The following is a 12,403-nucleotide window of genomic DNA, read 5'->3' on the forward strand; positions in this document are numbered from 1 at the left end:
GTGCTGCACGTAGAGCAGCTTCAGTTCTGAGCTTCAGAACAGATATGGTGCAGCATATCTGAGGACCCTGCTGTAGAAAAAACAGCACAGTAGGAAAATTAACTGCAGTTAAAGGCTGTGAATTCAGAGATTGGGTAGGTAAGTAATGTTACCTCATCAAATGTGTTTCTGGTAGTGAAGACATCTGTTGGTGAATGAATGTGTTGCTGCAGCATCCCAGTTGTGAGAGCAAACTTTACCACAGACTGTTAATCACCCACTTGGGAAGGAACAAGCTCAATACAGTCCTGATTCTGATACCAGAAATCAAGAGTAAAATGATCTTGTGCTCTGGAGATGCAAATTACATCAAATCCTTGGAATAGCCAGAAAGAAATTTTTCCTGCTTGCTGTCTAAGGGATTTTTTTATTTTGTAGGTAAGTCTTCAACTGATGTTTTTGGTCTTGTCTCTATTTGTTTAAAAGTCCGTTAGCAGTAAATCAAGGTGCATTTCCCCTGTAGGGTTTCCTGTATGTCAAAGCCATGTTAATTCTCTTTGATTTTCTTCCCTTAGCCTGAGCCATTGCTGCAGATCCTTCCTCTCTTTGTCCCTTTGGACATCAAAGGATTGCAAGGGGACAGCCCTGGCGAGAAGCTCCTCCCTGCTCATTAGCCTCCATAAAACAGGAACTCACCTTGGCTATCTGCGCTTGGAGTCCCATCCTCATCCCAGTCACTCTTGACACTGGATCTCAGAAGGAAGGGCTTTTGCTTGCTTCAGGAAATCAGACCTGCTTTTGAACTGGAGTATTTTGGTTCCCCTTGTAAGAACTCTGGTGGCTCTCTTGGCTGTGCAACCTCCTAGACTCCACAGTACATGGAAAAATGCAAGCTTTAGCAGGTAGGTAAAGGAATCCCTCCTATTCCTTATTGCACAGAAAGATCCTAGACTTATTGCCAAGAGCGTACAATCATTTTAGAAAAAGATGAAGTGCTCCTGAAGGGTTATCAGCATTTATAGTAGTGTGTGTGTGGCTGGAGAGGATTTCTAATTTTTTTTTTTTTTTGTAGTAGTAGTAGATGAGAAATTGTGGGTTTGAGCGTTCTTTGTGAGCCTTGGGAAGATCTTTTGTAAGGTAGCAAAGATTTGCTCACAATTGTGCCCAAAAACTCCCTTATTCCTTATCTGTATGTGCAGTGTGATTGCTCACTGAAGACTAGAGGTGTTATTTGTATATTGTCTGCAAAGTACCTTGAGTTCCTTCAGGTTGAAGGCCACAGAAGGTTTGGAAATATTAGTTACATTGCTAATAATAGTTCTGATACAAACTATCCATTTTTTCTTTCTTTTTTTTTCTCTGCCCTTTGAAAGTATAAACCCCAAGAAGGCATACCCCACCTCTACCAGGTTCATGCTCAAACACAGGATTTTTGTGATTTCCTTACGGTTTTATTTATGTTTTTCTTCATCAATCTGTCTCATAACTTTAACCTCTTCTGCCTGAGGCAGGATCAGATTGGGCACAAGGACAGATATGCATTGGGAAATGGAAGGGCCAGTCCAGAGGTACTGCGATGCCAGTAACTGAAACCCAAATTTAGTCCTGGGTTTTACTCTGCATCAGAAGGAAACAACTATTTCCCTAGTTTAGATATGCAGTTCACGTACACATTAGAGGTGACGGGGTATTCTCAGTGTTCTTCCTTTCTCTACCTCCGCAATATGTTATTTCATTCATAAGCAAAATGCGTGTGCAATGACTCGGATAATTTCCACCTTCACTGTTATTTTTGGTTTTTATAAAGCAGTCCATACTGTATTGATCTGATTCATACTGATTTCTACCACTACAAGATAATTTTGACTTGAAAAACAAAAGACCAAAACCAGAAAAATCAGACTGTATTACAGTATTTTATCATGTTAAAGATTCCAACTTTAGAAGTCACCTCATTTTCTTATTGAGTTGTTTCTGGTGAATGACCCCACACAGCAGAGATATTCCAGGTGATAACTGGGTGTGTTTGAGAGGTGAAGCTATTGCACTTACAGAAACACAGTGCTTTCCTTATTGCCAAAAGCTTTCTGGTTCTGAGAAATGAGGTTCCCTCCAGAGGGTTGGGGTGTTTCTACTGACATGTATAAGGTCAGAGAACATGGGGGTTTTTGGTTATTGGCAAGATTAATTTCTTGGATAGCTTTATATTTTGATGTGCATTCCTTCCCTGTGAACAGTGGATAGCTGTTAGTGTTGGACTTCTTCACTCAGAAGATAACTGATTTTAACGAAGGTAAGAAGAGTATACCTTTTGCCTTGTTGGAGTGTTCCCACTATTGCAATCCCTATCCCATACATTTTGGGAAGGTTGCAACAAGTTTTTTGACATCATAACTTTGTCTCAGTAATTGACAATTAATTGAGGGACTGCTTTAGGTGAGTAAATTATACTCCAGCATCTTCTATACAAAGATCTTACACACCCCAAACCCCCCCCAAGCATTACTGAATTGACCCTCATTTCTCTTTCCTTTACATCTCCAAGATAGGAAAAAGATATGTACAGCCCATTCTAGATACAGAAACCGAAGGACAAACTGGTCTTATTTGTATAATTACTTTAAAATCAAACATGGAAGAGATTGAAGATATCTTCATTTTCAGTGCCTTTATCAGAGCAGCTATCTTCCTTTTCAACCTCATCTTGGCATAAAGAATATATTTTACAATGTGCCACAGGCAATGTTACCACCGCAATGATGATGATAATACTTTTAAAATAGCTTAGAACTAAAATTCTTAGAAAATGTGTAAATCTCTTTCAAATAATACTTAAAATAAAAACTAAGTTATGAAGAAGAGGAAACAATGGAAGTACAGCTTTAACAAGTTTGGTTCGGTGCTTGGACACCCTGCCACAAACCTCTTTGTGCTGTAGTTCCAGTATGCAGGCATCTTTGTGGGGGAGACGCGTGCACGAGTCTTGGCAGTTGTTACATAGGCACAAACTAGGAGTGAATTTGAAGTGCCTTGCAAGCCAGCCTTTGGTTCTGCAAAGCAAATCCCAAGAGGATCCTACAAATGGATCCACCGCTGCAGAATCCCACTGAAGCCAATTGCACGTGACTGCGTGCAGCATTAGCAAGCCCACACCACTGCTGGGGCCCAGATCCCCGTGCAAACTGTTAATGTCTTGTTTCTCAGACTCAGACTGTGCATATAAAACCTGCCGCATGAAAGACATTAACTACAATTTAAAGTCTTTGCTGCAGTGTTTATGGTATGTGCTATTCTTTTTCCCTGTCTCCTGTAGCATCTCACTCATACAGGTGCATTGTGGACTCATTTTAGTGAAAAACAGATTATAATATTGGCCTTTGATTTTTAATTCAGTATTGAACTCCTTTCACCTAAATTCCTCTTGATTTCATTGGAAGTCTCCCCTCAATAAAGACTCCTGAGCTCTTCCTTGTAGTCTCATTTAATGGCATTGGAATTTGCTTACAAAAATGTTAATTGTAAAATTCATTTGGGAAAGGAGTGAGCATCTGTCTAGCTAATCAAAATCTGTTTGCATGTATTTGTGACTGGATGACTCCTGTGGGAAATCAGCCCAATTTTATTGTAACTCCTTTTGATACATGTGCTGCACTGTGCTACCGAATGCATCGTCTCATGGCAGCTTTCATGTCTTTGCAAGAGGATATGGGGGAAGCTTTAGTAAGAAGATGTTAACAGGCTAATCTTAGTGAGCAAACTAGGTGTCACTTCTTGGCCAGTTCATTAATGTTGGATCAAAGCAGAAAAAAGGGTAGAGGATATTTTTTTAAATGCCTAAAGACCTTTGCAAACTGACAAAATTACATTTAAATATTTTGTTGGTGGTTTTTTTTTTTACTTCCTAATACTATTGGGAAGAACCCCTTAGACTCACGTTGGGTAGTTTTTGTGGAAAAATGTTGCTTTCTGAAAAAAACCTAATTTCTCTGGAAATAGTTGTCTACTATTCATGCTTATTCTTTTGAAGACATTACTCAGGAAAGCTGTAACAAGGTGAAAATTCCCTTATTTCTGATACACTGTGAATAAGATCTGATGCAGACCAAGATGCAGAAAAATCTCCCTTTTAAACAAAAGTTGTGCGTGGCTGATAATGCATCACCCAGAGCGCCTGCCAGCGCTGAACTGATGCTGCTGCGAGTGCCCCAAGTCGAGCAGACTTACCAATACCTCATTCAGACTGCAGGGCAGTGTTAGTAAAGCCTTACTGGGTATGAAATCAGTCCACCAGGGCACATTTTTGACCTAAAATGGAACTGGGGGGTTTTACCTGGGCTTTTCAGTATGGCAGCAGCAATCTTGTGTGTGTTACGATGTATTAAAGAGCTCACATAGGAGATTTTTTACTCCAGCTTCACAGAGGAGGTGGGTACTATGAACACGAAAGGTAGTTTCTCCAGAGTAGTTTCCCTTTCCTCTTCCCCAGGACCATAGTTAGTCCTCTGCCTGTAACAGAAAGCGCAGGCAGATTGCAGGCAGCTCCTCTGATGTGCCATGGTGTGTTACTGAAGAGGCACCTTCTGCTGCCATCACAGGCTCCTCGGTGGTCTCCATCTCCAAGTCCAGGTCACACCAGCTGTCCTGTTTTCAGAATATTCTGTGGTCCAACACTGTCAGTTCCCTTTCTTGCTTCCACTTCACTTGGGTCTCCTGTCTATCCCTTCTTTGTCCTCTGGAGAGATTTTTTTCACCTCTGCTACCACCTACCTGTTGTTTTCTCCTGTTACCCACTGGTACACTCAAAATCTTTCTAATCCTTTCAGCTTTCATTTTATTCTCTTACTTAAGTGTTTTGTGTTATAGCTGATCATACCAGAATAGGAATGAAAGTGGATTGTGGCTACCTGCCAGTATGAGTTTTGGAACAAAGTCAGTCAGGTTGAGTTTGTACAACACACTACAAAAGAACTTAACAGCTAAAAAGAAATGTGTTGTAAAAGCCTTTATACCTTCTGAGCTGACTAAGTAACAAAAAGCCTTTGAAGGAAAAGATTGGATTTTCTTTAAGAGGTTTATTGTGGCACAGACTCCCTAGTTCTTAGCAGCACCCGGGACCTTCATGGGTGAAATCATGGCGTTCAGCTCCCTGGGCTGAACCAGTGCTGGGCACTGTGTGGTGGTTTGGGGCTGAAATGGGAGGAACGAATGGCCAGATGTATGGGCCCTGTCTGTTACAACAGCATGTGAAATTTGGTAGCTCCGTGTACTGCAGGGAGAGGGCTGTGGGAGGGCTGATGTGGGGCTGCATCTCCGGGCCCTGCCTCTGAGCAGGAGAGGCTGCTTCATGCCAGCTCCCCTCCTGCCTGTCTGAAGTTACCGTTTTCTCTCTCTCCCGGTAGAGGTGAAAGCGCCATGTGAGGCACTTCCTTCCCCCAGCCTGGAGCCCTACCCCCAGAGCTCCATCGTGGTCACCCTTGAGGACATGGGTCTCTGGATGAAGTTTCATCAGATTGGAACAGAGATGATCATCACCAAATCCGGCAGGTGAGGGGAGCAGGACAGCTGCCCACACCGCACCCCTCCAAGCTGTTATCAACATGCTCTGAGTGCTCATTTTTTAAATGGTGGCCATTAAACTAGTTTTTTAGCCAATTATGCATGTCACCCTGCCTCTGGCAGAAGAATTGCACTTTCAGGCTGTAGTAGAAACCTCAACTGTGAAGTGCAAAAGGTCACTGTTGAGCTGATATGTTGAGAAAACTGTACTCTTATCTCAACTCTTAACATTGCTGTTCTTCCTGTCGCTTTGGGATTACTCTGGACAGTGCCGTGAGCTTCCTTTGCTTAGGTCACAGGCAGAAGCAGTTCAGCAGTAAATACCTAGGCTCGAGTCTGCATTTGCAGACAAGAACATGGTGTAGAATAGTAACAATCTGCACGTGCAGACTACTCTAAAGTTTAAATGAGTCATGCATTGTGCAGCTTGCAGTGAAAGAATATGAAATTGTGAAATTGTAATGTATTATGTCAAAGCTGCTGTGAGCTGAAATAATCCCTTTGGGTAGGGAGGTAGGTGTCAAAGGCTTTTTGCAGAGTCAGAAGATGAAAGTGGTGGCAGGGAGTACTGGAACGGAAAGCTAGATGAGAGCATGTTTTCTACCCACGCTAGAAAATGCTCTAATCTATCCTCCAGGTCTGTGATAGCTGCAGAAGGCTAGGAACTACGTGCAAATTCCAAATGTTTTAAGTTTCCCACTGTTGTGTTACAGGAATCGCAAGAACAAAAGCAGTAGCAATGTCAGGCCATCAGCGACTGCTGCCCTGTTAGTGCCTATTCCACCTAAGCCCATAGGGTTAGACAATACATCAGTAAAATGGTAAAAATGTGCAATAGCTGGCCTGTAGAAATACTACTACCAGAACTTTGCAGATAGTGAGTAAACATGACCTGCTGCTTGATCGTTAGACAATAGCCACTTTATAGAGAAATCTTTATACTGTATATTTCATTTCTCCTTCAGACGAATGTTTCCACAATGTAAAATCAAAGTCTCCGGCTTAATCCCATATGCCAAGTACCTCATGCTGGTAGATTTTGTGCCAATGGACAACTTCAGATACAAGGTAAGTACTTTAAATAATACAAGTTATGCTGTCCTTCCATCTCTATTTGGAATAGATTAATCTTTATGCTTCACTGGCCAGGCTGATAAATTGTCTTTGGACAAAGTTCAGAAATAATTGGTGGATTTTATGCCTTTCTGGAGCTGTTTGTTGGTTTTTCTTGGGGAGCAGCTGGAAAGGTAACTAATTTTCATTGTAAGTGGTACAATTTTAATCATGATTAACGGTCAGACTTCTCTTGACAGCCTTTGGGAGAAAGGCAGGAAAAATGATGCCTAAACTTGGAGCTGTTTTGGTAACATGATCATGGCTTATAAGAGAGAATCTGCTTCTTGTCAGAGATGTGCTTCACAGGAGTCCACTAAATCAACAGTGAAGCAAAGTTGCTGGTGTTTTCCTGTAATGTAAGTAATTTTTTTAAGCTCTATATTTCCATCTTTCCCTTCACAGTGGAATAAAGATCAGTGGGAAGTTGCTGGAAAAGCAGAGCCCCAGCTCCCTTGTCGCACCTATGTCCACCCAGATTCCCCAGCTCCTGGCAGCCACTGGATGAAAGAACCTGTCTCCTTCCAAAAACTGAAGCTCACCAACAACACCCTGGATCAACACGGGCACGTAGGTTGTAGCTGGCCTTTGTGCTGTGCTCTCTTGGAATTCATTGCAGATGGATGTTAAGGGAAATAAGTGAGATTTGTGAAAAATTAGATCATGTGGAAATTAAAACATATCCAAGTGCACTCTCTTCCTTCCTCAGCCCAGCCCTTGCGCTGTATTAACTACCTGCGAGGGGAGGCTTCAGTCTGCGCTGTCCTGGACAGGCATGGTGGAGACACCAGCCCCAGGCAGGCATTCCTGGTTTGAAATGGATGTCCTGGGGGTCTCCACAGGAGACTTTGCACAGTGTGTTGGCAGTGCTTGCACGTAGAAACCTTCTCCTTTGTCTGTCTCTGCGCCAGATAATCCTCCACTCCATGCACCGTTACAAGCCTCGCTTCCACATTGTGCAGGCAGATGACCTCTTCAGTGTCCGCTGGAGCATCTTTCAAGTCTTCAGCTTCCCTGAGACTGTCTTCACGTCTGTTACTGCCTACCAGAATGAGCAGGTACAGTGTGCAAGTGCTGCTGTCAGACATATTGCTAAATACTGTCTTCAGAAATCTTTCTCTTCTAGAGAAAGGTGTCATCTTCCGAGCTAGTTGCGCTGGGCACCTCTGATGGACGGTGGAAAGAAATAGGCATATTACGGTTGCTATGGAAAACATCTACCCTGGGATGAGATGAATAATGCACCTTAATTGTATTAAGTGCACTGCCAGTGATTAACAGAACCCTAAATGCAGTAAAAAGTATGGGCAAAAGTCCAGCTATAAATACTGACCCTATATGTTTCTATAGTCAGATGAATCCCACCCAAATTCCTGCTGAGCATGGCACAGTCACTTGTCTCCGTCTGTCAGTTCCTAATCAATAACGGGAGCCGCTGGGAAAGCTCAGGTGCTATGGCAGACAAGCAGTCGTAATAAATACTGAGGTGAAGGTCTTGAAACAGTAAAGAACCCAACCAGTCACCATGGTACTGAATATTGTTTCTTTTATTTTAAGATTACAAAGCTCAAGATTGACAACAATCCATTTGCTAAAGGTTTCCGTGAGCATGGGAAGAACACTCGAAGGTAAACTGTTTTTTCATCTTTATTTATAACTGGAGTTCACTCGTGAATTTTACCCAAGGCCATTGAGCAAAACTATTCCAGCTTGCTCTGCAGAGCCTGCTGCATTGTGCACACTGCATTTGCTCTGTGCAGCCCCCTCCCAAGAGACTTGGGGAGTGGGAGGAGATACAGGATCTCCTACAAAAATGTGGAAGATGTGACAAATTTGAGACCTGCATTCTCTTGCAAGTCGGAGCTAAACTGGAGTCTGACCCATGAATAGCAGTGATAACAGGAGTCCACAGCAGATCATTGTGTCTCTTTGAGATCAGCTTGATTCTGACATTGGGAGGCTCCCTCATCTCCTTTCCCTGTGTGTGGAAAAGTGTCTCTTCCAAACAGGAGATTTTGACTGTAAGAGGGAAGATGCATACCGATACCCCAATACCAGCAAGATCTTCTGTCTGGTCTGAGGGCAGCCAGTGGATGAGACCAGGGAAAAAAAAAAAAAAGCTTAAAGGCATCCACAGATTGGCAATAGAGAAGGAAAAAATGTTTTTTTCCAAGCAGAAAATGTTATGAAAATATCTGAGATTTTATTTCGTGTTATTTTATGCCTGAAAAAAATCTTATTTCCTGATGAAAATGGCCAAGACTGACTCTTTTTTTACTTAAACTTTGAAAATGTCATGGATTTTCTTTCTCCTCCCAATGGGATCATCTCTGACTAAGCTTAGACTCATTTTCCATTTAGGAAAAAGCTGCTTTCAAGCAAAAGACCCACCTACTATATGCATACCTGTGTGTATAGTATGTGTATCCAGCATCGGACTACACTTACAAACTCGGTGCCAAAACCTCCAGTGCTGATTTTCTGCATTGATTGTGCCTTTTGTACAAACTCTCGCTGGAAGCGCACACTAATGGCAGGCGGCATGGCTAACCCTGTAATTCAGCTATGGCAAGCGTATTCCCCGAGGGCACATCAGGGTGCTTTGCTAGGAGAGGTGTAAATCACAGAATGTCAGAGAGGTTCATCCCATCTTTTTGTCTTCTGGGACTTGTCCAGCATCCCTTGTGTATTTATCTAGGCAAAAAGCTTACATACGAGCTACTCCCGTATCTTGCTTCTTTCCCAGGGAAGGACGAGCCAAATGCCAGAAGCCTAGTCCAGCCAAGGGCCAGAAGAGGAAGCTGCCTGAGGAAAAGGAGTCCGGTGCTGAGGAACGTGGTAATACTGATCACAGCAAACCCAGAGAATGATTTCCAAACAGTGCCCAGGCCACAGGAAGGAAAAGAAATAGCAACATAGCCCCCTCTCTGGGGAGAGTGGCCTGCGTGGAGTCCCTGAAGAGTGCAGTGTCTCTGGCTTTGAGTCTCTGACTCTCTGGGAATGATCCACAGGAGACTGCTGACAAGTCACTTGTCGTTACTGACTACTCATCAGCTCCTTTACCCACCTCCCAGCCTGGCTGTGCTTTGTGACCACAGATGATCCTAGGTTGTGCTTTCGTAACATCTCTCTTCAACAGTGATACGAGCTTGCAGTATCAACCATTGCTTTCTTCTTGGTTCTCCTTGGTGCTTTTTGTGCAGCTGGGTTGTGATGCAGATGTAGGAACTGATACCATTAAAAAACCAAAATCTTTATGTGTTAGGTTGTTTTTTAAGCTTGATCAATCCTTGCTCCAGTTCACAGTACTACTTGCAGTAGCAGAAGGCAGTAGCACAGCTAAGGAGAGAGGACAGGGCAGGACTGAACACCACAGTGTAAGGTCAGAAAAAAGCTGGAAAGGGCTAGTCCCTTAAGACAGTATGACTGCAGAAGAGGTATTAGTGTGTTTCCTTCCACCATCCTGCAATTAATGCAGCTGCCAATAGAACATTGTGAGCTCTGTCTCTCTCTTCCCTCTTCTCATTTTTTTCCATTCTTTCTTTTCCCTGCTGTGAGTCAGATTTTGAGAAAGAGGAGAATGTAGATGTGAAGGAAGAGAGTAACCCCGTTGTGGTCAGCAGCGGATACCCCTTCTGGGTCTCGGAGCAGAATGGCAGCCATGCCTTCCCTGCAGCATCGCCGGTGCCAGCTGACCAGAGGGAGGGTCTGGCAAGAGAGCAGCAAGTGCCTACGCCGTCCTACCAGACATATAGGTGAGTCGTGCCTCCTGGTGCTCATATCCAAAGCCGCTCTTTAATTGATGGGATTCCTCCTCTTCTACTGGACGTTTCCTAAGAAAAACAGCCAGTGGGAGTAAGGAAGGATGCCTTTCTCTCGGACAGCATACCTGGGTGATAGGTGCTAGATTAGCATGGAGATAGCTCCACAACAAAACCTTTCTGTGTTACTTCAAACCCACTGATTCTGGGCATGCTCATGTCTTAGTAATGCTCTTTATTTCCCTGTCCTGAAATGCTCTCCTAGCCAGCTCTGTGTATCGCAGAGCTTGCCTGTCCTTTGGAAGGCAGTGTGTTGGAGGAGTGGCAGGACTCCAGTGATCTTTTTCCCTTCTTCTTATCATTGCAAATTCAGGAGCGACTTAGTGAGCCCACACTAGAACTGAGGCAGAACTAGAGTAGTCTGGGCTTACCTTCTCTGGCATTTAGTTTTTCTGTGTGAGTGACAGCAAGGCTTGGACTAAAATCCACACTAACAGTAAAATGAAGCAGTAGGCAAGGGGAAGAGGGCATGCTAAAAGCTTGCCCTGCCTTTCCCCAGGGGAGCTGTGTGGGTTTTCAGTGGTTTTCCGCTGCGGTAGGTTTGACTCACTCTTCTCTCTGCCCTCGGGGCTCAGGTTCCACGAAACTGGGGACAGCCAGCAGCTTCCTGCCCGCGACGCCACGGCCTTGAACGATTTCCGGGCAAGGTGCCACCCCCTGGATCTTGCTACAGTGCCCGAGCACGACTCCAAACAGCTCCCAGAGGGCTTCGCCAACCTGCCTCCGCTCCCCCCGCCTCTGCCTCCTCCCCAGGACTACACAGGAGTGGTGAACATGGCTTTAGACTCTGTTGGGAAACCTGGGGCCCGAGCACCCATGTACAGTCCGTATGGCACCGAGCAAGGCCTTGGCCAGTGGATGGTGCCTTCCCACAGCCAGTACAGGGCAATGAGCTACTCAGCCTTCTCCACAGAGTACAATACACAGGGGGCTCCGGGACATGCCCATGGGACCGTGGCAGAGTGGAGCCAGTACCCTCTGTTCCCCTATGCCTGCTGGTGAATGGGGAAGACCATTCCCAATGAAAAAACTGAAAGAAAATTGTAAATGAGATCAAATTTGTTCTGGGGTGTTGACCTTTTGAAGCCTTGTCTACGTTAGGCAAAGAGGCATTGCTGCAGGCGGTAGCATGGGACTTCACTTCCTTGTCTCCTTGCACAACAACCCTCACCGTATTTCACAAGCAATGGCTAAACTGGTGGGTGTCCTAGCTGTGTCAGTGTGAGTCTGGCTGAATCAATGTGTTCTGCAGTGGTTTTTATCCCAACAGGAGTAGGAAACCACAGGAGCTGCCAGAGCAATATTTAAAGAGCTGCCAAGCTCTCAGTCCCAGGCTGTTTGCATCTCGCATTTGGCAGTTTCTGAAATCCCTTCCAGGACTGGCGTGCAAGGAGATAGGGGCTGAGGAGTTTCAGTAAGCTGTCCAGGAGACCAAGAAGCTGTACAGAATTATTGCAAAGATGCACAAAACAAGCAATCCGGGTGCCCCCTTGAGCAGGTTCCTCACTTAGTATAGTCAAACTAAAGCTAGAGTCTTGCCTTTCTTCCAGCAGCATACAAGAGTAAAACACACAGCAACGCGTATGTATCTGGAGCACAGCAGTGGGTAATGCAGGCAGGGAAGAGTTTGTCCCGTGCAGGAGAAGCGGCAGCAAGACTGTGTGTTGTGTCTGCCTGTCCCCCGTGCCCATCCCTCTTCTGTCACCCCTAGATTCAAGGTTAGTGAAACACTCTTCTTTCTGCTGGTGATGGAGGGAGGTTGTTCACAGAACGTGGGGGCTGCTCTGTGGGTTTCCAAAAGCCTGTGGCCGTCGGAAACAGGACTGTGAACAGCAGTACTGGCTGTGTCACTCTTCTTTTTGAGGGAAAGGAAATCTTTCACTGCAAGCTTCTTCCTACTTCCACCCCCTGCCACCCCTGAGGAATATAATTTA

General features: G+C 44.5%; 1 protein-coding gene across 1 annotated transcript; it reads left to right on the forward strand.

Annotated features, from left to right (window-relative positions):
- The first annotated feature begins 4,086 nt into the window (after positions 1-4,086).
- Positions 4,087-12,403, forward strand: LOC104639475 (T-box-containing protein TBX6L). Its single transcript, XM_075769928.1, has 9 exons — positions 4,087-4,235; positions 5,353-5,523; positions 6,501-6,603; positions 7,054-7,218; positions 7,560-7,706; positions 8,206-8,276; positions 9,395-9,486; positions 10,211-10,403; positions 11,045-12,403. The coding sequence occupies exons 1-9, from the start codon at positions 4,087-4,089 to the stop codon at positions 11,469-11,471; spliced, it is 1,518 nt and encodes a 505-aa protein (XP_075626043.1). The 3' UTR covers positions 11,472-12,403.

The sequence above is a fragment of the Balearica regulorum genome, chromosome 17 (assembly GCF_011004875.1).
Source record: "Balearica regulorum gibbericeps isolate bBalReg1 chromosome 17, bBalReg1.pri, whole genome shotgun sequence".
Classification (NCBI taxonomy): Eukaryota; Metazoa; Chordata; class Aves; order Gruiformes; family Gruidae; genus Balearica; species Balearica regulorum.

Excerpts from the sequence above, each read along its gene's own strand:
- LOC104639475 (XM_075769928.1), top strand. The coding sequence starts at position 4,087 with ATGCAGAAAAATCTCCCTTTTAAACAAAAGTTGTGCGTGGCTGATAAT. Across the intron at positions 5,524-6,500 it reads ATCATCACCAAATCCGGCAG|ACGAATGTTTCCACAATGTA; the intron begins GTGAGGGGAGCA and ends TTTCTCCTTCAG. Across the intron at positions 6,604-7,053 it reads TGGACAACTTCAGATACAAG|TGGAATAAAGATCAGTGGGA; the intron begins GTAAGTACTTTA and ends TTCCCTTCACAG.